Source organism: Camellia sinensis, chromosome 5 (assembly GCF_055761805.1).
Source record: "Camellia sinensis isolate YWXY chromosome 5, ASM5576180v1, whole genome shotgun sequence".
Classification (NCBI taxonomy): domain Eukaryota; kingdom Viridiplantae; phylum Streptophyta; class Magnoliopsida; order Ericales; family Theaceae; genus Camellia; species Camellia sinensis.
In genome coordinates this window covers 143,985,835-144,012,545 of record NC_138965.1, presented here as the reverse complement: position 1 = coordinate 144,012,545, position 26,711 = coordinate 143,985,835, and the positions used below count along the sequence as shown (strand labels likewise).

General features: G+C 38.2%; 1 protein-coding gene across 1 annotated transcript; it reads right to left on the bottom strand.

The window, feature by feature from the left end:
• Positions 1-2,123: 2,123 nt before the first annotated feature.
• On the bottom strand, positions 2,124-26,711 carry LOC114298538 (perakine reductase). The gene is given in 8 exon segments (XM_082869937.1): positions 2,124-2,469; positions 3,188-3,341; positions 3,813-3,858; positions 3,860-3,910; positions 4,254-4,426; positions 4,771-4,974; positions 5,697-5,867; positions 26,563-26,711. Coding segments are annotated over 8 exon segments (1,038 nt in total). The 5' UTR covers positions 26,614-26,711; the 3' UTR covers positions 2,124-2,281.

Here is a 26,711-nt window from a genome sequence, read left to right as displayed (position 1 = left end):
CCGTCGCTGTACACAATCACTTGCTAGCATAAGTCTCAAAATTGGCAAGGAACCAACAAAAGGAGACAAAAAACAACAAACTCAAAGTAATAAAAACAACACCACCACCCCCAAGCAGGCCCAAACACCAAGCTCAACAATCACAAGGCAGCACAAAACAACACAGACATAGAGCAATATCATCAGCCCACTTAGATACATCAGTACATTAGTAATGAGCACAAAATCAGCAGCAGTAACACAAATAAGCTCAAACTCTGTTCCTCATGCTCTGCTCCTCACACTTTAACTCAAGCTCTGCTCCTCATTCTTTAACTTAGCTGCAGGTTAGTAGAGGAGAACCTAATCTGATGCAAATTAGAAACAGGTCATGTACTGAGTACCTGCAGTCCTTATAGCGAGCTTTGACCCATAGAGCAATTCTTACTTTTATCAACTCGCAAAGCTCCTCCATCTGAATCTGCTTCCCATTAAAGATGCACTCATTTCTAAGTTTCCAAATGGACCACATTACTGCTAGTGATATGGCATTCCAAATTTTATTTTCCAACTTCTTCCATTTAAAACTCCTCCTCCACTCAAGTAACCAACCACCTTATCAGGCATTACCCAAATTAAACCGCACCAATTCATAAGATTCGACCAAAGCCTCTAGATAATGAGACACCACATCAACCATGATTCACATATTCAACTTCAGCCTTACAGAAAATGCATTCAGCACTAACATTCTGGCCAATTACCCCTAATCTTTGAAGATAAACAGTTGTTTTAACTCTCCCTTTCCAAGCCAACCAACCAAAGAATTGCAGTTTTGGTGGTGTAATATTGTTCAAAGCAGTTTAGTGACCCCAATGCTATTTCTAGAAGCATTCCTATTATAAATTGTAGACACAGAAAATTGACCTGATGGGGAAGCCTTCCAAAATAAGCAATCCTCTTTAATTGAAAAGGAAGGTAAGGCAAAGTTCAATATGGTAATGAGTCTTTCCAGTTATTCCTCCTCCCAAGCAAATAAAGATCTCCTAAAAATCAGGTTCCAAGTTGCTGAGATTCCTCTTCTTTCCACCATCATCCTCAAAGAGGCCTCTTTTTATGATGACAAATCATACAATCTTAGACTGACCCACCTCACATGTGTCACTCGTGTGACAATTGATATCATTTTTTACATGCATCTTTAAGAATTTTGTTTTTCATTTTTTATTTTTTAACACATTTCTTACATCTTAGTGTTTTTTATTTTATTTATTTTTTTATATTTTTTATTTAACAGGAATGAAAGCTGGAGGAAACAAATGAAAGTTGTTGGTGATGCTTGTGTGCCTGTTGTGCTGTTGGAGACTTGGAGTTCTTTTTTTTTTTTTTTTTCCTTTTCTTTTATTTGTTGGCATGTTGGTGTGCTTGTCATGTTTGTTGTATTTGGATTTCCAATGACTTCTCTTTTTATTATTTATGTATTAAAACCTAATGTGTGGTATGGTTGTATTACTGCTGCTATTGGCTATTACTTTTTAACTGTGATGATATATATTGTTATGGACATCCATTCTATTGTCAATATATATATATTGTTGAGTTAAGTTCCTCCATGAGGTCAAGGAGCACAAAGGCAAACAGGGCATGTTGCAGAGAATTGGGTCATTAATAAGAAATGCTATAAGGAGAGTCCCTGATTCAAGGGTTAAAACTTGACATTTTTGCAGACTAAGGAAATGTTGGCCCAAAATCCACCACCACCACTACCAATAAGACCACCACGGTAATCACCGGTGCCACAAACAAAAGCCATCTCTTTCACTACCACTAATGCTGTAACAAAACACAAATTTCTTTGTACTTTTTTTTTTTTTAATAGATAAATTACACTGACAGCCACTAAGATTTGTCTTTGATACAGTCTCCCTTTGATGTTTGATGGACTTGGGTTGTAATGAGGGGCCACTTGTCAGTGAGGTGAAGTTTCAAGTTCGAGTTAATAGAATGTCATCGACTTGCTATAGTAATTTATCTATAATAACCTACTAACATCCTACCATGTGGCACATAAAATAAAGGGTTTTCTCTCTCTCTCTCTCTCTCTCTCTCTCTCTCCTCTATTTTTTCTCAATATTGGGGCTGCATTTTGGGTATAAAACTTGGTATTCAAATCTCATTCACCTCACATTATGAAAATGCTTAGCAAAAAAGATGCACTAACATTACAATCTTATTAAGACAACATAGCAAAGCCATAACAAATTGCAAAGATGAAATACAAAATTGAAAAATATAAAGCTAATCACTTCAAATTCTTTGGCAGTGGTGTGTCTGCAAACTGATACGTGGTGTGATGATCTTTTTCAAACATTCTAGGCCCTGCTACATCAAAGATTGGCACTGCATCAGAAATCTCTTTTAAATCATCTTCTGTAAGCTTCACTCTCACAGCACCAATGTTCTCATCAAGATTTTTAATCTTAGTTGTTCCTGCAAATGTACAATCAGAGGTCAAATACTAACTTTACCATTCGAAATACAACATTTAGGAGCACATTTGGAAAGTTTTGGGTTTGTTTTCAAAACCTGTTTTTGGAAAAATACTGAAAACTAGTGTGGTGAAATAAATACCAAAAATCAATAAGGATTCTCTCTCTCTCTCTCTCTCTCACATCCATTTATTTTGTTTCCTTCCTCATTACATTGTTTTGCTGCAAGTTACAGAACACTTGTAGAACAAAAATCAAACTTGATTTCTAAAATCTAACAATAAACATTCCAACAATAACATTAATTTAATCTTTCAATCTACCATTTTCCCTTCATAGTTGTTTGATTTCAAGAACTTAATATAAGAAGAGATCCCATGGTTCTTAAGCTGGTTTTGTTTTAACTTCCTAGAATTCTTAAATTGATTAACTTTGCCTTGATTGCATAAACGTCCACTACACAAATTATTAAAACATTCTACACATCCAAATATTATTAAAAAAATTCACGAATTTTCAGAAAAACTAATCAAAAGTAATCATTCAATAGAAATCATGTTTAATTTAATTCAAAAGCAAAAAATCATATTTTGGCAAGGTTTACATTGAATTGTAAGAAAGACCGCAATCTCCTTCTTGTCAAACTTGTAGCATTTTTGACATAGCTTTTCTCACATTTACTTCATTACCAAGAAATCAAAATTTTGTGAGTCACTCACCAGGTATAGGTACCATATCATCCCTTTGATGAAGAATCCATGCAAGTGCGAGTTGAACAGGGGTGCAACTATGCTTCTTAGCCAACTCTTTTATTCGAAGATAAAATATCCTGTTGTGCTCTAAATTCTGCCCGGTAAACCTAGGATGTGATTGCTGACAGAAAGATTAAGTTAGTTATTCATTCATATAATTATTTGACTAACCAAAACGAGGAAATATCAGAATGAATTTGCACTCCATTTGTTTCAGCAAAAAATATTTTCCTCTATTTGGTTGCGACCTTGGGACTAATGTACTACTAGTTGCTGTATTAGTGATGGCATTGGTGGTTGTGGTAGGGCAGTGGAGGTGGAGGTGGAGGTGGAGGTGGAGGTGGAGGTGGAGGTGGTAGTGCGGTGGTGTTATAAGACCTTAGTTTGGAAAACGTTTTCTACCTTCCAAAAACTTTAAAAATAATAATAATAATTCTACTTAAATAAGTTTGTTTTTTGTTGACCACAAAAAATATTTTTTGTTGACTTTCGCTTTCTGCTGAAACAAACAGAACATTAGTTCAAAAAGATGATTTTTATCTGACAATAATTAAATTGAAGGAAAATAAAAGATAAAAATCTAGTTCAATACCATGAAGCTATTTGTAGGGATGGTCTCCACAACTGCCTTGCCACCAAAAAAACCCATGAGCAATGGGGGAATATGGAACTATTGCAATTCCAAGTTCCCTGATAACCAACACATGTTTTAGACAAAAACAAGGTCAAAGGAGAAAACAACAGAAATTGGAAGTCTTATAAAAAATAATAAAAATGGCTACAAGTTTAAGATGGAAATTCCAATAAAGAAGAAATCACAAAAAATGATTACAAGAATTTGGAGTTCAAACTGAAAGTAAGGTGTCTTCTTATGATAAACATCTTTCTATAAGCAAAAAAGGGTGATCCAAAGCATGGGGCTCCCATTAAAGCGGTGCTTTTGAGCATTATGTTAATGAAGAGTAACAATTGGGCAGGAATCTCCAACATTTTGGATAAAATGCAAGTAAATTTTGGAAGCAAAATGAAGCACCTGCAAATCGGGATTATTTCTTCTTCAATGTCACGAGTCAAAAGGGAATACTCCATTTGTAAAGCAGTTATAGGATGAACAGCATGTGCCCTCCTTATTGTGTTTGGGCTTGCTTCTGATAAACTAATGTATTTGATTTTACCCTCTTCCGCCAATTTCTTAAGTTCCCCCATCTACCATTCATGAAGAAAATTCAGCATCAATCAGTAAATATTTCGAACATCACTTACATTTGAGGAAAGTATTCCAACTAATTCGAAATGAGTGGCTACTAAGGTACCATTCCTTTCACGAGAAAGAACAAAAAGAGAATCAATAAGACAGTTGGCAGTTTTGTCAAAAAAAAAAAAAAAGGTTAAATTTTAGGGTCATCTTGTATATACAAACCTAAAATGTACAAAAATATTGACTAAAAATTGAAAAACTCACTAAAAACAAAGCCAGCTTAAAGTTGGGAGCCAAAAGAACAGGACTTGAGGGTGTGTTGATAAATGGAAAAAAGAAACAAGTCACTTACAGTCTCCTCTATAGGGACTGATGTGTCAATCCGATGTACATAGTAGAGATCAATGTAGTCCACACCAAGGCGCTTCAGGCTAGCCTCACAACAGGTGCGCACATATTGAACACTACCATTCACCACAACTTGAGTACGGTCAAGTTTGACTATTCCAAATTTTGTAGCTAACTGGATCTTTTCTCGAGGCAACTGCTTTAATGCCTGCAAGTTTTAGGATCTACAACTGAAATAACTAACACACAAAATACCCAAAAATAGATTCATTTTTTCTTTGAAAACAGCCAACAAAAAGATAATTTTCTAGACAACATCCACTACATGCATCATATCCTACATATTTACACTCCATTCGTTTCTACGAATTAGAAAATATTTTCATTCATATGTTTGATTACGACTTTGAAACTAATGTGTCAATGGTTGTAGTTGTGGTAGTGGTGGTGGGGCAGCAGCTGTGACTGGCAGTGGTGGTGGTAGCGGTGGTTGTGGTAGTGTGGTGGCATTAGTAAGACTTTAGTCCGGAAAACATTTTCTACCTTTCTAAAGTATAAAATGTTTTTCTCCCCAAAAAAAGATTTGTTGTCAGATATAGTCCAGAAAACACTATGGACAACATAAAAAAAAGGAACGGAAACAAAAAAGAATAAATGAAGGCAAAAAGTGTGATTATAAAACTTGACCTGAAATATATGACAACATAGTGCCAATGGTCCTTTGTCCTAATGTAGAGCAGAGAAGAACTCATGTTTCAGGAATTCTCAAAACGAACAATTTTAACGAAATCTTTCATTTTCTTAAAACTTATCAAGTTCAAATTCTTTATATTTCTCTATTAATGGAATATGTTGAATGTAATAAATGGCTATAACCAAATTTCATAGCAAGCCCAAAATGCTCAGGTACCATATGAATGAAAGCATTACCTTTCCCACTAATATTTCATTAGCGTTGTTAGCCCCATAAATATCTGATGTATCAAAGAAAGTGATTCCTTTGCTGAATGCATACTTGATTATTGCAATGCCATCTTCTTTAGGGACGAGAGAATTGTACATACTAGTAAGCCCCATACAGCCATAACCCAATTTTGAAACCTGGAAAAAAAAATTAAAAATTAATGAGAAAGACACATTGCCCATTTGCTATTGTAGTCCATATTTGTTGATAAATCAAAGCTTTACAAGTAGTATTTCAATAGTACAAATTAGCTCAACTAATAAAATTCTTTGTATAGAACTTGAAAACTACAGGACAGACAAAGCCCCAGTGTATATAACCCAGCCAGAAAATATTTAAATAAATCAATAAAACTAATTTTTCAAGGCTGAAGAGGATTAAAAGCCTGATTTGAAGCCACTACTAAGATTGAAATCCAATCTGAACATTTTCTGAAAATCCATCACTCTTTTCTTTTTCTTTTTTCAAGAACATGTAGAGACATGGAACAACTGTATAGCTCTTATTTATTTTTTCTATGAAATACAAGTCCATATATATAGACTATCATACAGAGTTTATTCTAGACAATCCCTGCAATCACTTTTCTTTACAACTCATGCCACATGCACTCTTGCTTTACAATTCATGCCACATGCACACTTATTTTACAACTCATGCCAACACTCCCCCTCAAGTTGGTGCAAAGATGTCGCCAATGCCCAACTTGTCGAGTGAGTTGTAGAACATTTTACTTGACACACCTTTAGTTAGCATGTCTGCCAGTTGATCTTCTGATTTAACAAACGGAAACTGAACTATCCCAGTCTCGAGCTTTTCTTTGATGAAATGTCGATCCACTTCAACATGCTTTGTACGATCATGTTGGACCGGATTGTGAGCAATACTAATGGCTGCTTTGTTATCACAAAATAACTCCATTGCTGAAGCAGGTGGGAAACCAAATTCTGTAAGTAACTTCCTTAACCAAAGGAGTTCGCAAAGTCCCTTATTCATCGCTCTGAACTCAGCTTCTGCACTAGAAAGAGCCACGACCTTTTGTTTCTTACTCCTCCAAGTAACAAGGTTTCCTCCTACAAAGGTGAAATATCCCGAAGTAGATCTTCTGTCAGTATTGTTGCCTACCCAATCTGCATCTGTGTAACCACCAATATTTAGATGATTATTCTTAGAGAACATAAGTCCTTTCCCTGGGGCTGATTTCAAGTATCGAAGTATTCGAACAACTGCATTCATATGATCTTTACTAGGACAGTGCATGAATTGACTTACAACGCTCACAGCATATGTGATATCCGGTCGAGTATGTGCCAAATAGATTAGTCTTCCAACTATCCTTTGATACCTCTCTTTATTCGCAGGTAGCTGATCAGAATACTCTCCTAGGTGATGATTCTGAACAATTGGAGTGTCCTCAGCCTTACAATCAAGCATTCCAGTTTGTGCGAGTAAATCCAACACATACTTTCTTTGGGATAGAAAGATGCCCTGCTTTGACCGAGCCACCTCAATTCCCAAAAAATACTTCAACCCACCCAAATTTTTCATTTCAAATTCGGTCGCCAAATATTCTTGGAGTTTAGAAATCCCCCCAACGTCATCTCCAGTAATTATCATATCATCAACATAAATAATCAATGCTGTTATCTTTCCCTTGTAGTGTTTTAGGAATAATGTATGATCTGAATTGCTCTGCTTGAAACCACATTGTCGCACAGCCATGCTAAACCGTCCAAACCATGCACGGGGAGATTGCTTCAAGCCGTATAGTGCATTATTCAGTTTACATACGACTCCATTTTGAGAAGATGAAAATCTAGGTGGAACATCCATATATACTTCCTCCTTGAGATCACCATGAAGGAAGGCATTCCATACGTCAAACTGATGCAGTGGCCAATCTAGATTAGCTGCAAGAGACAATAATACCCTGACTGTGTTCAGCTTCGCCACTGGAGAGAATGTCTTATGATAATCTATGCCATAAGTCTGTGTGTACCCCTTCGCCATAAGTCTTGCCTTATACCTCTCAATAGATTCGTCAGCCTTGTGTTTGATAGAAAAGACCCATTTGCATCCGACAGTCTTCTTCCCTTTCGGCAGAGGAATAAGTGCTCATGTCTGATTTTTCTGAAGAGCCGCCATTTCCTCTTGTATAGCATGCATCCATTTCGGATCACTCAAGGCTTCGGGTACTTGGTTAGGAATATGATCAACAGACAACTGGTGGACAAATGTTTTGAGTGAATCTGATAACCTCTGAGATGAGACATGGTTGGCAATTGGATATATGGATTTCTTACTCACATGATCTGGAGAGTATCGGTCTGGTGGTTTTCCACGGTTATGCCTGAAAGGTAATTAATAACCAACAGAAGTATCACAAGCATTATCAGGAGGAGGAGTAGTTACCTTACGAATATTCTCAAGAGATTGATCAGTCTCGGGTATTAGAGGTTGATGAGGGGGGTCTTCATCGTCGAGACTTCTACCAGGTTCTTCTCTACAGTCAGCCATACAAGCTGGTGTAGTTATGATTTCCATTCCAGGGTCAGCAGTCCTTCCTGATACATCAGTAGGAGCGGCGGCTGTAGTAGTGGTAGAAGCTGCGGTAGGCTCGGGATAAGCTACTTCTGTCCCCATTGCTAGGAAATCGAAAACAGCCCAATTCTGCTCTTCATTATGTCGTATCGCCCCCTGAAGAGGAGAATCGGTCATGGGGTTAGGGAAAAAGAACTCAGACTCGAGAAATGTGACATCCATGGTAACATAAGTACGTCGGGTGGGGGGATGATAACATCGATACCCTTTCTGATGCGTTGCATAGCCCAGAAAAAAACAACGTAGAGCACAAGGATCAAGCTTAGTACGTTGAGGTTTCGAGAGATGTACGAAAGCAACACACCCAAATATCCGAGGTGGGAGCATCAGGACAGAGGGTAAAGAGCCATGGCATGAGAGAGCCTGAAGCGGTGTCTGAAAGTCCAAGACTTTGGAAGGCATGCGATTCAACAAATAAACTGCTGTAACAATGGCATCGGCCCAATAACTACGAGGGGCATGGGCACCAATCAAAAGGGCCCGAGCAGTCTCCAAGATATGTCGGTTTTTCCGTTCCGCCACACCATTCTGTTGAGGAGTGGCAGAGCAACTGGTCTCATGAATGAGACCACGAGTGTTAAAATAACTCTTGAATGCATCATTCATATATTCGCCACCATTATCGGAGCGGAGAATCTGAAGCTTGGCAGAGAATTGAGTCTGAATCATGGCATGAAAGGACTGGAAAAGAGGAAATACGTCACTCTTATGTTTCAACAAATAAACCCAAGTCATGCGAGTACAGTCATCCACAAAGGTCACAAACCAACGAATCCCGGAAGGAGTTAAAACTGGAGAAGGTCCCCAAACATCGGAGTGTACCAAAGTAAATGGAACATTACTTTTATTCAAACTCAAAGGATAAGGCACACGGTGACTCTTGGCCAAAATGCAAGTGTCACATTTAAAATCAGACTCACTAATGGCAGAAAATAAATCGGGTAACAAATGCTTTAAGTAGCTAAAGGATGGATGCCCCAAGCGACGATGCCAAAGCCAAATCTGTTGACGTTTCACATTGGGCACTTGTTGTACATGATGAGGTTGGCCGGGACTGAAATCATCCATAACATATAGCCCCCCCCCCCTCTTAGTACCACGACCAATGATCTCCTTGGTGAGAATATTCTGAAGAAAACAAAACTTGGGATATATTAGTGCACAACAATTGAATTCTTCAGTAGCTTGTCCCACAGATATTAATTTACTTGATAGGGATGGAAAAAGTAAAGTGTCTGACAATGAGAGTGAGGAAGAGAGAGAAACAGTGCCAGCTCCTGTAACCAGATAAGTGACCCCATTGGCATTAGCAATATTTACCCGTTTTGGTTGAGTAATAGAAGTAAAGTCATTGGGATCAAACGTCATATGATCGGTGGCTCCCGAATCAAGTATCCAACCATTAAAGGCATCCGGAGTGGAATTAAATAAAGCGTAACCACAGTTACCTGAAGCACTAAAAGGGGTAGAGCCATCTAGGAGATGAAAAGTACTTGTGGACGTTAGAAGAGACAACTCGGGATCCGCATGTGCTAAAGCAGCCCGTCCCGAAACACTATTGACAGCAGCTTCACTTTCACTTTGTTTCCGGGCTTTGAACTCGTCCCACCATTCTGGAAACCCATGTAATTTAAAACAGGTCTCACGGGTGTGTTTGGGCTTGCCACAATAAGTACATCCATGACCTTCAGTAGATGGCTGCCCAGAGCTACGGCTGGAAGAAGACAAACCAGATTTGGGCAGCGCTGCACCGGACCGAGTTCCAGCTGCAGATTTCCCGGTTGGGACCATCGATAGCTGCTGTTTCAGAGGCTGCGGATTGGAGCGGGTTCCTCCTCGAGATGCCATAGCAGCGCCAACCTGTCCATCTGTGCTGACCATCATCACGGACTGTCGTGAATCTTCACGGCGAACATAGGCATATGCCTGTTCGAGGGGAACGGGTTCATGAGGAGTACGTCACTACGAACCTTGTCAAGCCGATCGTCTAAGCCATCAAGAAAGGTATACACTCGATCCTCTTGTAGAATGGAAGTAAATTTCTGAATATCATTGGGACAGACCATCGGATTGGGGCGTCGGAAATCGATCTCCCTCCATAAGGCCTGAAGGCCATTGTAGTAGGTTTCAATTTGCCCACTGCCCTGTCACATCTTGGTCACCTGTTTCTTGAGATCATAAACCTGCGATGTGTCTGTGCCATCAAAAAAAGTTGTGGCAATGGCATCCCACACTGCTTTTACCGTTGGGAATTGAATGAAATTACCAATCATGCTTGGTTCCATGGAGTTAATTAACCACCCTTTCACAATCGAATTTTCAGTCCGCCATTTTCGCCATGTTGGGTCAGTTTGTTGGGGCTGCTGGAGATCTCCATTGATGTATCCAAGTTTATCCTTGCCGGAGATATACATCTCCAAAACTTGGGACACAGAGCATAGTTGGTGCCATCCAACTTGATGCTGATTGGTGCAGCGGAAATTTCATGGGTTGGTGCCTGGTTCTGAGTCAGGGTCTGGGATAGTAAATCTGTCATTCTGGATGTTAGGTCTTCTAGGGTTGGGTTGGTAATGGATGTTTGGTCTGTGGATGGAGTTGCCATAGTCGGGTAGGTCTGGTGAAGGTGTAAAGTGTGAAGCAGAAAGCCTAGGATCTTTGCTCTGATACCATGTAGAGACATGGAACAATTGTATAGCTCTTATTTATTTTTTCTATGAAATACAAGTCCATATATATAGACTATCATATAGAGTTTATTCTAGACAATCCCTGCAATCACTTTTCTTTACAACTCATGACACATGCACTCTTGCTTTACAATTCATGCCACATGCACACTTATTTTACAACTCATGCCAACAGAACACCCATAAATTTTTTAACTGTTCACACTTTTTTTCCCCCAAATTATAATTCGGTTAATTTAAAAGTCCACATCCAGATATAAAATAGCTGTTAACAGGTTCTCAAATTCAACACATCTTTCTTATTCATCAAACCACTTAGTTTAGATATAAAATTACAAATGCATTGCGTTTTACACCCATCATTAACGTATATCTATTCTATTATATAAAGCACACAAATCACTTGGCGTGAATCTTTATCTTCATGTCTCTCTCTAACGCTCTGCTTTCTGAAGGTTGCAACGATAATCTCGAAGGAAAATCCTCTGAGGAAGAGGACCACCTGAAGCGTAGCACTAAGAAGGTTAAAGAGACTATAGCCGGTGATGATGATACCATGTTGGATAGGCCAGCAATCACAGAGACATCAACGCCCCTTGATGGAAATACTTGTTCCGCTGATGGGCACTACAAGAGAACCCCCTTGAAGTCTTTCAAGGATGCTCTAGTTGACCGGCGTCTCAGCGAGAGACCCTTCGATGAGGGTCTAGACACTTTTTCGACAGACGATGAATTCGAGAGTGAGGGAGACGAGATCGAGGAAGACGAGATCCCTGAATCTGCTACTCAAGGTGTGCCACGCATCTCATTACCCAAGAAGCTCTTGGCTAAAATTAGGAGGCCATGGAAGAACTACCTGATTATTAAATTGATGGGCAAAAAGGTGGGCTACAAACTGCTTCTGTTCAAAATCAAGAAACTTTGGGATCTCCAGGGGGATTTCGAAGCTATAGATCTGGATGGAGGTTTCTTTCTCCTCAAATTCCAATTAAAGGAAGACTATACATATGTTTACACTGGGGGCCCGTGGATTGTTCTGGATCATTACCTAACAGTCAGAAAGTGGCAACCAGATGTCAAACCAGCTGCTGCTGAAGAAATTCAAACTGCGCTTTGGGTGAGGTTTCCCCAGCTTCCCATTGAGTATTATAACGAAAAGATGCTCTTCCATATAGCGAAGTCCTTGGGTAAACCCTTGAAGATTGACCTTAATACGGCAACGACAACCAGGGGGAAATATGCGAGAGTCTGCATTGAGATGGATCTTAGAAAACCCCTTATTTCTCAGTTCTCTATCGGTAAGTATAATTATAATATCGAACATGAACACTTACATATGTTTTGCTTCAATTGTGGCAGGGTAGGTCACCGGAGAGAATGGTGTAGTGAGAAAGCTCTGCTGCCGGTTCCAAGCCCCCCGACCGTCGATCAAGGCACCAAGGGTATGACCGTTAGCGAGGAAGACAGGTCCAAGGGTGGCCCAAGCTCACTTACTCCAGTTCTGGGAACTGAACCCAAGGAAACATCAGGGGAGAATTTTGGGCCTTGGATGCTTGTGGACAGAAGGGGCAAAAGGCCAGTCAATAAAGGTCACGTTAATGAGCCTTTTGTTAAAGCCCATGGAAAAGGTGGCCCGAAGTCTAGGAAGGTCACATCACTTAAAGATAATGGTTATAAGGCCTCTACATCATCCCAAGTTATAGAGAGACGACCTCGGAAGGATGTCATTGCACAGGTTCATGTTGACAATTCAAATGGGTACCCTGGGCAGTGCAACCCATGTGAGGGTCAGGGTAATAGTATCATCGTTACTAGAGGTAGGTCTGTGCATACTAGCTCTAACCCTTTTGCTAGCCTGCAGGAGATGGATCATGCTAATGGCGATGCTAGCTGTATTGATGCCCCCAACACTTGTATTGGAGTGGTTGAGGAAGTGATGTCCTCTGTTGTTCTGAAGCCTACAGCTATAGTTCCCTTGGTTAAGCCTTCATCCTCATCCCTCGAACCTGGAAATCCTCCCCCCCTTCTCCAGTTTCTTTAGTTACTCCTATTTCCCCCCCAAGTTTTACCAGTGCTGGGTGACCATGGAAGCCCGCGATGTGATACAACACTGGGTGAGTTGCAACCAAATGTATATTGCGATAGACCCAGAGATCGAAGCTACTCACCTAATCGTAACAGAGTGGTGGATAGAAGAAGCTCGGGTAAAGATAGCGTTGGAAATGGTTATAAAATTCTGGATAAAATCAGAATTTTTTCTTAAGTTCGGTCTATTTTTTAGGTGGGACTCGTGTGTCGATTTTCACGGGTCAAAGTGGTAACGCGTTCTATGTCGCGTTGTGATTCACGTGGTATATTTGGTTGCTCAAAACCATTACCGAGTGAATGAGAAATTGAAGCCAAAGTGTACTCCATGGAAATGGAGTTTTGGTGGAAATCCCTTGAGGTTGTAAAATGGCTTGTCCCACATTGATTTGGTGGGAGGTTTTGAATGGGTTTATAAGGCTTGGGTTTGGTACTTGGGGTGTGCCCCAAGGGGTACCCAAGTGTTTTAGAGGGAGAGGTTATGGGCAAAATGGGCTAGACCCATTGGACCCAAAAATCACCACACGCGCGCGTGCTGCCACCGTCCGTCCGCCCGGGCTGTGCTGGGCTTGGGCGCGGGTGTGTGGTGTGAGGTTGGGTTGGGCTTGTTTGGCCCAATACTAATCTTTTTGGGCCAAAAACATTTGAATTTAATTTTATTTTTTGGTAAAATAAAATCCATAATTCAAAATTAAACTGGTTTGGTTTTACGGTACATCCAAACAGAGCCCTTCTCGAAATAAACCAGTCTGGTATTATTGCACACCCAAACAGGGCCCTTCCCATTTTGTTATCTAGTTGAAATATAACCCAACAGATTCAAATCTGTTTGAATTCAAAACTAACATGTTTCATACCTGTTCAATTCAAAACCAATAGCCACCTTCACATCTATAAATAGACTAGCCTCCCATTTGGATTTTACTCCAATTTTCGTACTCCATCATCTGATATAAATCTCTGCATTTTGCAGCATTTATTTTCTGAAAGAAAGAGTGTAAACACTTAGTGTGTTCGTAAGGCAAATAATTTGTAGTGCTGCTATTGTTTGTAGTAGATCATTTCATCCTAATTTCTGAAAGCATCGTGGAGAGGACGAATCTGTCTTAAGGACACATTGTCAAACACTGGACTTGATCAGATTATAATTCGAAGAAATTAAATCAAGTAAGTTATTTAATTTATTTTCAGTGTTTTATTATTTATTTAAATCAGATTTTAATTTTGTTTTTGTAACAAAATAAAATATGTTTTTATTTATTTATTTTTATTTTTATTTCGAGTTTGATTTTTGTAATCAAACAAATTCTCTCATTTCCTTTATTTCTTTTTATTCTGATTGTTGTTTAGTACACAACAGAATTTAATTAATTTAAATACAGTGAAGATTGTCCTACAATCTTAAGACAGAATCGTTTTTGGAATCTTCATTGTATTTAATTTTCTGTAACTTCATAAAGACATATTCTGGTTGGAAAACAAATAGTGTTTATGCTATTTGACAGATAGTAGTAATATACTGTCTCCTTTCTTTGACAACTAGTAGTAATATACTGGTATCATTAACAATTGCAGAATATTAATTTGTGTTACAGAAAATTATTGTGATATTTTATTTTTCTAGTTTTAGTAACAAGGAAAATAAAATTATTTTGTGTTATAATTTATTTTCTGGTTTTAGTAACTAGAAAATTAATTTGTGTTTTAATTTTTTCTGATTTTTGTAATCAGAGATTATGGCTACTGCAACTGAAACTGCATCTGGTAGTGGTACTCCTATTGTTACACCAACACCGATCCAGAACCATGTTCATGTACCAATCAATCATGGAGAAAAACGGGAAAAATTTAACGGTACCGAGTTTAAGAGATGGCAGCAGAAGATGCTGTTCTATCTTACAAATTTTAATTTGGCCCAGTTTCTTCATGAAGAGGCTCTAGCACTTAAAGAGGGTGAAAGTGATCGGCAAGTTGTTGCCGCTGTAGATGCTTCGAAACATTCAGATTTCCTATGTAGAAACTACATCCTCAATGGCCTTGACAACATGTTGTATAATGTATACAGTCCTTTGAATTCAGCAAAAGAATTGTGGGATTCTTTGGAGAAGAAATACAAGATAGAGGATGCCGGCACGAAGAAATTTGTCGTCGGTAAATTTCTGGACTTTGTTATGGTAGACTCCCAAACGGTAATTTCTCAAGTTCAAAGTTTTCAAATAATTTTGCATGATATTCATTCAGAAGGTATGTCTCTTAGCGAGTTATTCCAAGTCGCTGCTTTAGTGGAAAAGTTACCACCGGCTTGGAAAGATTTCAAAAATTATTTAAAACATAAACGCAAAGAGATGACCATGGATGAGTTGATTGTAAGATTAAGAATTGAGGAAGATAACCGAAAGGCTGAAAAGAGGAATGGGAAAAATCCCATTGAGTCCAAGGCTAATGTAGTTGAACAAGTTCATAAACCACATAACAAAAAGAGGAAGTTTACTGGGGATGGTCCTAAACAAGGCAATAATAATGGCAACAAGAAGTTCAAAGGAAAATGCTATAACTGTGGCAAGACTGGACATCGAGCTTCTGACTGCCGCCGCCCTAAGAAGGATCATGGAAGTACAAGTAAGAAGACCACCAATCAAGCCAATGTAACATAATTGGATTACATCTCTGACGGAGTGAATGACATCAACCTCTCTGCTGTGGTGTCTGAGGCTAACTTGGTTGGAAATCCTAAAGAGTGGTGGGTTGACACTAGAGCAACTCATTACATTTGTGCGGACAAGAAGATGTTCACTACCTACAATGAGGCTGCAAATGGTGAACAACTTTTTATGGGAAATTCTTCTACTTCTACTGTGGCTGGACAAGGGAAAGTGATCTTGAAGATGACATCAGGGAAAGAATTGACCCTCAACAACATACTGCATGTACCTGACATCCGAAAGAATTTAGTTTCGGGGTCTTTGTTATGTAAAAATGATTTTAGGCTTGTTTTTTAGTCTAATAAATTTGTATTAACAAAGAGTGATATGTATGTTGGTAAGGAATACATGAGTGATGGCCTCTTTAAGTTGAATGTAATGACAGTTGTACCGTAAGTTGCTATGAATAAGAATAACACATCTTTTGTTTATATTCTTGAGTCAAATTTATGGCATGGTAGATTAGGACATGTGAATTTTGATGCTTTGCGTAGATTAATTGGTTTAGATTATATACCAAAGTTTGAAATTAATCCTAATCATAAATGTGAAATTTGTGTAGAAGCGAAACTAACTAAGGCTCCGTTTAAATCGGTTGAAAGAAAAACCGAACCTCTAGAATTAATTCATACTAATGTATGTGATCTAAAATTTATTCAAACTAGAGGAGGCAAAAAGTATTTCATAACATTTATCGATGATTGCACAAGGTATTGTTATATTTATTTACCTAGAAGTAAAGATGAAGCCTTAGAAATGTTTAAACTCTACAAAACAGAAGTTGAAAATCAACTTGGTAAAACCATTAAAATGGTTAAAAGTGATAGGGGTGGTGAATATGATGCACCATTAAATGAATTTTGCGCACAACATGACATTATTCACCAAACTACAGCCCCTTATTCTCCACAGCAAAATGGAATTGTTGAAAGGAAGAATAGAACCCTTAAAGAAATGATGAATGCCATGTTACTAAGTTCAGGCTTACCACAGAACTTGTGGGGGGAAGCAATATTGTCTGCTAATTATGTTCTTAATAGAATACCCCACAAGAAAACCAACAACACTCCTTATGAATTGTGGAAAGGTCGACCGCCTTCCTACAAATACTTAAAAGTGTGGGGGTGTTTGGCAAAAGTTGAAGTTCTTGTTCCTAAAAAGACTAAGATTGGACCAAAAACAGTAGACTGTGTGTTTATTGGTTATGCTCAGAATAGTAGTGCATATCGGTTTTTGACTTATAAATCAGAAATACCTGATATAAATGTGAACACTATTATAGAGTCAGGGAATGCTGTGTTTTTTAAACATGTCTTTCCTTACAAGAAAGGACAGGAATTAAGTTCACAAAAAAGAACTTATGATTGTACACAAAGTCAAGAGACTAATGATAATCAAACACAAGAGACTAGTAATAGTCTCGACCAACAGGATTTGACTGATGATGAACCAAGACGAAGTAAGAGAGCGAGAACATCAAAATCCTTTGGTCCAGATTTTCTGACATACCTGTTAGAAAATGAACCTCAAAGCTTTAAAGCAGCAATGACAGGTCCTGAAGCACCTTTGTGGAAAGAGGCTGTTAATAATGAAATTGAATCCATTATGCAAAATCATACTTGGAAATTGGTGGATCTTCCACCAGGTTCTAAACCTCTTGGATATAAATAGATATTTAAGAGAAAAATGAAAGTAGATGGTTCAATTGACAAGTATAAAGCAAGACTTGTAGTTAAAGGTTATAGACAAAAGGAAGGTCTGGACTTTTTTGACACATATTCCCCTGTGACAAGAATAACATCCATTCGCATGCTTATTTCTACAGTGGCGTTGTTTAATTTAGAAATACATCAAATGGATGTTAAGACAGCTTTCTTAAACGGTGATCTAAATGAAGGGATCTATATGGAGCAACCCGAAGGGTTTGTAGTATCAGGGCAAGAAAAGAAAGTTTGTCAACTTGTAAAATCTCTTTATGGATTAAAACAAGCACCTAAGCAATGGCATGAAAAATTTGATCATGCCATGCTTACTAATGGGTTTAAGATAAACGAATGTGACAAATGCGTCTATGTTAAAAACACTGACCAAGGATATGTCATAGTTTGTCTTTATGTGGATGACATGCTTATCATTGGAAGTAGTCAAAACATGATCAAATCAACTAAGCAAATGCTTAACAAAAGATTTGATATGAAAGATATGGGGGTCGCAGATGTAATATTAGGAATGAAAATTACTAAAACATCTGACGGATATGCATTATCTCAATCTCATTATATTGAGAAAATTCTTGATAAATTTATCAAGGATGATTTGAATTTAGCTAGAACACCTGTAGACATCGGTCTTTATTTATCAAAAAATAAAGGTGATGCAGTGTCTCAGTTAAAATACTCCCAAATCATTGGAAGCCTAATGTACCTAATGAATTGTACTCGTCCTGATATAGCTTATGCTATTAGTAAATTGAGTAGGTACACTAGTAACCCCGGAGAAGACCATTGGAAAGCGATCATTCGGGTTCTTAGATATCTAAGATTCACCCGTGATCTTGGTTTGAACTTTACTCGATATCCAGCAGTACTTGAAGGTTATTGTGATGCAAATTGGATATCGGATACTAAAGATTCAAAATCCACAAGTGGATATGCCTTTACTCTAGAAGGCCCTGCTGTTTCTTGGAAATCCACGAAACAAACTTGCATCGCACGATCCACAATGGAATCTGAGTTCATTGCTTTGGACAAAGCAGGAGAAGAAGCAGAATGGCTTCGTCACTTCTTAGAAGACATTCCAATGTGGCCAAAACCTGTGCCAGCTATTTGCATTCATTGTGATAGTCAATCTGCAATAGGTAGGGCACAGAATCATATGTATAACGGTAAGTCATGACATATTCGTCGTCGACATAATACCGTAAGGCAATTGTTGTCAAACGGAATAATCTCAATAGATTATATAAAATCTAAAGAGAATATTGCAGATCCGTTAACAAAAGGTTTGACAAAAGAGCTAGTGTATAGTTCATCGAAGGGGATGAGATTAAAGCCTATTACATAAGAGTTGTCATAATGGTAACCCTACTTATATGACTGGAGATCCCAAGAACTAAGTTTAAAGGGACAACTAAGTTATGTATGGCTCACCCGAAATCACCAAGGGATTAAAAATTCCCTACCCATTCCTATGGTGAGAGTGATATCTGCAACATATGTTGTATGCAGGGGTATAAGGATGAGCTTTGCTTTTAATGATTACTTATATCTGGATTGAGGCATAAATCAAGACGAGTATAAGGAGATACTCACAATAAGAATCACCTATATGAGTGTTGAACTGGGGCCGGTTCTATGAGAATGAAGAGGCTAAATTCTCTAGAAACACTTATGAAAACCAGACGCGTTCAAGGCCAAAATGAACACAACAGTGAGAATCACAATATGTTAGAAGATATTTTGTGTGAAATCTATTGTCTTGGCTTACACAAACGGCTGAACAATTCAAGGCATCGCGTCCATTGGTTAGCCAGTAAGTCCGATAGGTTATCACTAGGGAAGGTTTAAGGCCGAAAACTACCTATCCTGATGCAAGATATTTTCAACTTATACTCTTTCGATAAATCTGCATATTGTTGCATTTCCGTTGTCATCAAATTCCATTCATGTGGGGGATTGTTGGAAATGGTTATAAAATTCTGGATAAAACCAGAATTTTTTCCTAAGTTCGGTCTATTTTTTAGGTGGGACCCGTGCGTCGATTTTCACGGGTCAAAGTGGTAACGTGTTCTATGCCGCGTTGTGATTCACGTGGTATATTTAGTTGCTCAAAACCATTACCGAGTGAATGGGAAATTGAAGCCAAAGTGTGCTCCATGGAAATGGAGTTTTGGTGGAAATTCCTTAAGGTTGTAAAATGGCTTGTCTCACATTGATTTGGTGGGAGGTTTTGAATGGGTTTATAAGGTTTAGGTTTGGTACTTGGGGTGTGCCCCAAGGGGTACCCAAGTGTTTTAGAGGGAGAGGTTATGGGCAAAATGGGCTAGACCTATTGGACCCAAAAATCACCACACGCGCGCGCTGCCGTCCGTCCGGTCGGGCTGGGCTGGGCTTGGGCGCGGGTGCGTGGTGTGAGGTTGGGTTGGGCTTGTTCGGCCCAATACTAATCTTTTTGGACCAAAAACATTTGAATTTAATTTTATTTTTTGGTAAAATAAAATCCATAATTCAAAATTAAACTGGTTTGGTTTTACGGTACATCCAAACATGGCCCTTCCCGAAATAAACCAGTCTAGTATTATTGCAAACCCAAACAGGGCCCTTCCCGTTTTGTTATCTATTTGAAATATAACCCAACAGATTCAAATCTGTTTGAATTCAAAACTAGCAGGTTTCATACCTGTTCAATTCAAAACCAATAGCCACCTTTACATCTATAAATAGACTAGCCTCTCATTTGGATTTTACTCCAATTTTCGTACTCCATCATCTGATATAAATCTTTGCATTTTGCTGCATTTATTTTCTGAAAGAAAGAGTGTAAACACTTAGTGTGTTCGTAAGGCAAACAATTTGTAGTGCTATTATTGTTTGTAGTAGATCATTTCATCCTGGGAGATAGACGTCCAATTTCTGAAAGCACCGTGGTGAGGACGAATCTGTCTTAAGGACACAGTGTCAAACACTGGACTCGATCAGATTATAATTTGAAGAAATTAAATCAAGTAAGTTATTTAATTTATTTTCAGTGTTTTATTATTTATTTAAATCAGATTTTAATTTTGTTTTTGTAACAAAATAAAATCTGTTCTTATTTATTTATTTTTATTTTTATTTCGAGTTTGATTTTTGTAATCAAACAAATTCTCTCATTTCCTTTATTTCTTTTTACTCTGATTGTTGTTTAGTACACAATAGAATTTAATTAATTTAAATAGAGTGAAGATTGTCCTACAGATAGATCTCAATTTGATGAGCTACGGAACCACAAACCGCAACATTCTGATAGGCTCAACAAGAGCCATGGTGAACGATCGACTTTGTGTCAGGAAAATTTTGGGGACACCTGATTACTGTCCGTTGCCACTGTACGCGAACTCATCATCCATGAAGATGCTAGTGTGGAACTGCCGTAGAGCTGGTAATAGTGTTGTCAAGCGTACCATGCGTGAGCTTTTGAAGAGTCATAATCCCTCCATTATTGTCCTTATGGAGACTAAGGTTCAACTCAGTTCTATGGGCCTATTTTTCAATAATCTTGGTTTTACTGTTTCTACTTTTGTTGATCCAGTGGGTAAATGTGGTGGTATATGGATCCTTTGGGATCCATTCAAAGTAACTGTTTTGGCTCTGGATGCTAACCTCCAAGTTATCCATGCAAAAATTAAGAGGGACCATTTCCCTGATTGGATCCTCTCGGCTGTGTATGCTAGCCCCAATCCTACTAAGCGTGATAATCTGTGGGAGAGTTTAGAATCAATGGCGGATAACTTGTCTGAACCTTGGCTGGTTGTAGGGGATTTCAACGACTTTGCTAGCCAAAATGAAAAGAGAAGTTTTGTACCTTCTCACAGTCATGCTAGAACTAGGAAATTTGCAGCCAGATTAAACAGGTGTAATCTTATGGATTTGGGCTGTTCTGGGCCACATCTCACCTGGTCAAATGGGCGTCAGGGTATGGCCAACACCCTTGAAAGATTAGATCGAGCTGCGTGCAATACTGAATGGAGAGTTCTTTTTCAAGAAGGAGCTGTTCGAAATCTCCCCCGGACTTATTCTAATCATTGTCCTTTGATTGTATATGCTGAAGGTAATCATTTTCCTAACCCCTCTCTTAGGCCTTTTAGAATGGAGGCTGCTTGGTTTTTTGATAACAGCTTTAAGTCTCTGGTCCAAGATTCTTGGCAGGAATCAAACAATTCTATTCTTGAAGCCATCCCTTGTATTTCCTCCAAAGCTTCTTCTTGGAACAAATCTGTTTTTGGTAATATTTTTCGTAAAAAGAGATGGCTTCTAGGTAGAATTGAAGGTATTCAAAAAGCTCAATCTTGTAAGTTCTCCCATAATCTTCTTATTCTTGAGAAAGAGCTTGTGAGAGAATATAACATTGTTTTGTATCAAGAGGAGTTACATTGGTTTCAAAAATCTAGAGCTAAGTGGATAACTATGGGAGAAAGGAATACCAGGTTTTTCCATGTTTCCACTGTAGCTCAGAGAAGGAAATCGAGGGTGGTTACTCTCAAGGATGATAGTGGTTGCTGGATTTCTAACCCTATTGACCTGAAACAACATGTGGGTGATCACTTTGTGGGTATGTTCACTTCCCCCTCTTTGGTGGGAGGGGAGGTGTGGAGCTGTGTTGCTATGACTTCTTTCTTGACTGATGAAAATGCTGATTTGTGCAAACCTCTCTCTAGTGAGGAGATCTGGAATGCTATGAAATCTATTAAAGGGTTCAAAGCCCCTGGGTGTGATGGTATTCAGGCTATTTTCTACCACTCCTTTTGGGATATTGTGGGTTCTTCTGTGTGTACCTTCATCAAGTCCTGTTTTAGTTCTCGGGGTGTCCCTCCAAAAATTAATAAAACCCTCATTACCCTTATTCCTAAAGTTGACCACCTTGAAACCATAAGACAATTCAGGCCTATCAACTTATGTAATGTGTTATATAAAACCCTTACCAAAGTTCTAGTGAATAGGCTTAGACCTCTCCTTGATAGATTAGTTAGCCCTAACTAAAGCAGCTTTGTTCCGGGAAGATCCACCAATGATAATATCATTATTGCCCAAGAAATTATCCATACCATTAGATCCAAGAAAGGTAAGAGTAGGGAGATGATTTTTAAAATAGACTTGGAGAAAGCCTATGATAATGTGTCTTGGTCATTCCTGCGGGATACCTTGATGGCTCTTAATCTTAACTTGCATTGGGTGGAGTTGATTATGAATTATGTTACATCTGTGCATTCCACTATTCTCTGGAATGGAGAACAGATTCGTGATTTTCATCCGAGGCAGGGTCTACGCCAGGGAGACCCCCTTTCCCCATATCTTTTTGTTTTATGTATGGAGTTGCTTTCGAACTTGATTCTTGATAAAGTAAATTGTGTTAAGTGGAAAGGGATTAAAGCCTTTATTCGAGGGCTTGAAATCTCACATTTATTTTTCGCAGATGATCTTTTGTTATTTGCGAAAGCTGATACCCAAAATTGTAGTACCATTATGGAGGTCCTTAACCAATTTAGTTCTCACTCGGGGCTGAGAGTGAATTTGGCTAAGTCCAAACTTTTTGTGTCTCCTAATTTGTGCAACTCTAATGCTAGAAATTTGAGTGTTTTGTGTGGCATTCCTCTTACCCAAGACCTGGGGAAATAACTTGGGATACCTCTTCTCCATAACAGAATTTCTCGTGCCTATTTCTCTACTATCTTTGATAAGCTTCAAGGGAAGCTCTCAAATTGGAAAGCGAATTTGCTGTCTTTAGCAGGTAGAACCATGCTTATTACATCTGTGTCAGCTGCCCTTCCTGCTTATACTATGCAGACCATGAAATTGCCTATCAATGTGTGTAATGACCTGGACAGAATTAACCATAATTTTCTTTAGGGAGAGGTGGGAACTTTGAAAAAAGTTCACTTGGTTAACTGGAAGACCGTGTGTTTGAGCAAAAAAAGAGGTGGCTTGGGCATTAGGAAGGCCAAACACTTTAATTCTGCCTTACTTGCGAAGCTGGGTTGGAAATTACTCAATGGTGGTAATTGTTTGCGGACCAGTGTGCTCAAGGCCAAATACCTCCAACAGGGTTCTCTTCTTGACTATTCTAGTAAGAGAAGAGCTTCCCACACTTGGAAGAGTATTCTTCATACTAGAGAGACTCTGGTTAAATGTTGCAAATGGAGTATTGGGGATGGTTCTCACATTTCTATTTGGTTTGATTGGTGGTGTGGTGAGAGTAATCTTGCATCACTCTTTCCCCAATCACCTCTTATTAATTCCAAAACTATTAATACTCTTTTAAATGAGGAAGGGGGTTGGGATTTAACTATATTAAATTCCAAACTTCCTAGGGAGGCAGTTAATCTTGCTGTCAAGGTTCATTTACCTAGATTTGTTACTTATCCGGACATTCCTCTTTGGCATGGTTCCTGTTCTGGTGATTTCTCTACAGCTTCAGCTTATGAGCTAGTTGCCAATCATGGGATTGACACTAGTAACTGGCTTTGGTTGTGGAAGCTGAAAATCCCCCAAAAGATTAAGGGTTTTGTGTGGCTTGTGTTGCATGGCAAGATTCTTTCAAACAGCCTCTGTATTAGGAAAGGGCTGTGTGAATCTGCTGTGTGCAGCAGATGTGGCCACCTATGGAAGGACATTGATCATATATTTAGAGACTGCCTTAAAGCTATTGTTATTTGGAGGATTTTGGCCTGTTTGGAGTGGCTTTACAAGGAACAGAACGTTCCTTTTAATGTTTGGTTGGAATCCAATATTCGGAAAAAAGTTTCTCATTTTTGGGATCCAATTCTTTTTGTTTCTACTATCTGGCAAATTTGGAAAGACCGGAACAAGAAAGTTTTTGAAAATATTGATCTCCCTTGGGATCAAAGTATTTTACTTTTACGTAGATATGCATCGGATATTCGGGATGCCTTTAACTCTACTATTCTCCATCCTGGTAATTGTGGTAGGATCATTAACTGGTGTCCTCCATGTGCAGGAACGGATGGCAGCACAAATGGTGACCCAGGTGTAGGAGGTTTTGGTGGTCTTGTTCGAGATGAGCAAGGCATTTGGCTCATTGGCTACTATGGGAAGCTTGATGTGTGTTCCAGTTTGGAGGCGGAACTTTGGGCAATTTACTGAGGCCTGACTATTATTTTTGAGAAGGGATACAAAGACCTTACTATCGAAACAGATTCCAATTCGGTGGTTGAGTTATTGCAAGAAGGCTCTATGATGTCTCCTTCTGTTAGAAGCTTGGTGGAGGATTCTAAATTCCTCATGCACAGGTGCTGTTGTACTATCCAACATGTTCTGCGCGAAAGTAACTGCAGCGCAGATGGTCTTGCTAAATTGGGAGCTCAGCAAGCTGAGCCTCTTGTAGTTCTGGACGAGGCCCCGGTAGAGGTCCGAGAGCTTGTGATTGCGGACATGGTTGGGAAGGGTTATCTCAGGCCCTGAGTCTGTTTCTTGTTGTTTTATTTTCCGTTGTACCAAAAAAAAAAAGTGAATCTTTGTCACATAATTTTGATTCCCAAAAACTTATAGCAACATTTTATTTTACCCAAATATTTACATTTGATTAGCAGTTATTTGTTTGCAAAAATGTTTTAGAGCTCTAAAACAATGTTTTAAAAACTGGACCGTTGAGCAAATCAGAAAAAGGATCGGCTGGACGGGTCACCGGTTCAACCGTCGGGTTGAACCGGAATCAAACCGTGACTTAATAAATATATTAAAATTATATTTAAATAAAAATATAAGTAATAAAATTATAAATTAAAAATATTAAAAATATTAAATTATTTTAAATATTTGTCCTAATATTTTTTTACTAAAAAATATAATAACATATTTTAAAATATTATTAATTTTAATTTTGGAAGAGGAAATTAAATATTTAATATTCCCTCTATGATTTTAATTCAAATAATTTGATTGAAAGAAGAGCCAAAATTTTGGAGAGATATCAAAATTTCAATATTCCATCAAATACATTTGATTGAATCCCACATGGATTTCTTGAGTTTTTTTGAAAGAATTTCTTTCTTATAAACAGGTGGAAATTTTCACAATAATTTAAAGCTCCTAATAGGATTCTTCACAAGAGGAGACCCTTGAAAGAGAGTTTTCAATTAAAATTTTCTTATATTCTTATATTATATATATATATATATAAGAGGAAAGAAAAAAAAAAGTTACCAGAAATAAAACAAAAAAAAAATCCAAATCCATCAACCCGGTGAACCGGCTCCGTATCGACCAGTTCGTCGGTTGAACCACCAGTTTTCCCGGCTCTCTCTAAATAGGCCAGTGTTTAGCTTCGAACGGTTTAGAGAGTATATTTGGACCGGAATCTCGACCAATCGACGGTTCAACCGGTCAAATCGGCCGGTCCGGTCCCGTTTTCAAAACCTTGCTCTAAAATAAGAGCTCTAATGGGGCTTAAGCGAATAATGGGTCCCATGTGATGTGTTGTTTTGGTCTTTCTTTTTTTTTTTTTTTTTTTTTTTTTTTTTCACGTCACTAGAGCTGGGTTAGAGCCCCAGCTTTAGAGCTCTGAATCATCACCCATTTGTTTGGATTAAAAAGTAAAATCAACTGTTGCTCATTATTCAATATAGACTCTCTCACTCTCATTACCTTCTCACTCTCATTACCTTCTATTTTGATTTTAAATTTTAAATTTTAAATTTTAATAAATTTTCTTTTTCTTTTTCTCCTTCCATATTCAACTGGTTGATTTTCATTGCACTCAGCACCTTCTAATATATATATACACAAAACAAAAGCAAAAGTTTGTTGATGATAATGTGATTGGAGTCTAAAGAATTGAAACAAGATTTATATAGAAAATCAATTTATTAACTTATTGACTTATTTCAGTCATATCAAACATTTATTTTTTTTACATGTATTTTCATGATAAAAAAAAAAAAAAACAATCAAAAAAATATGACATACCCAAAACAATCCTCAAACAGAAACATTACCAAGTATGGGTGGGAATTTGAAAAGGGTAAATAAGGTTTTTTTGGTTACCTCAAGCCCGTGAGTTCCAAGTCTAACTTTGGGCATCTGAAAATCAGTCATCCTTCTTCTTCCTCTGCTTCTCAACTTTGCAATGCAACTTCACTTCACTTCATGCATTCCTATAATTATAGGTGAGGGTTTATGCTGACGTCATGGAT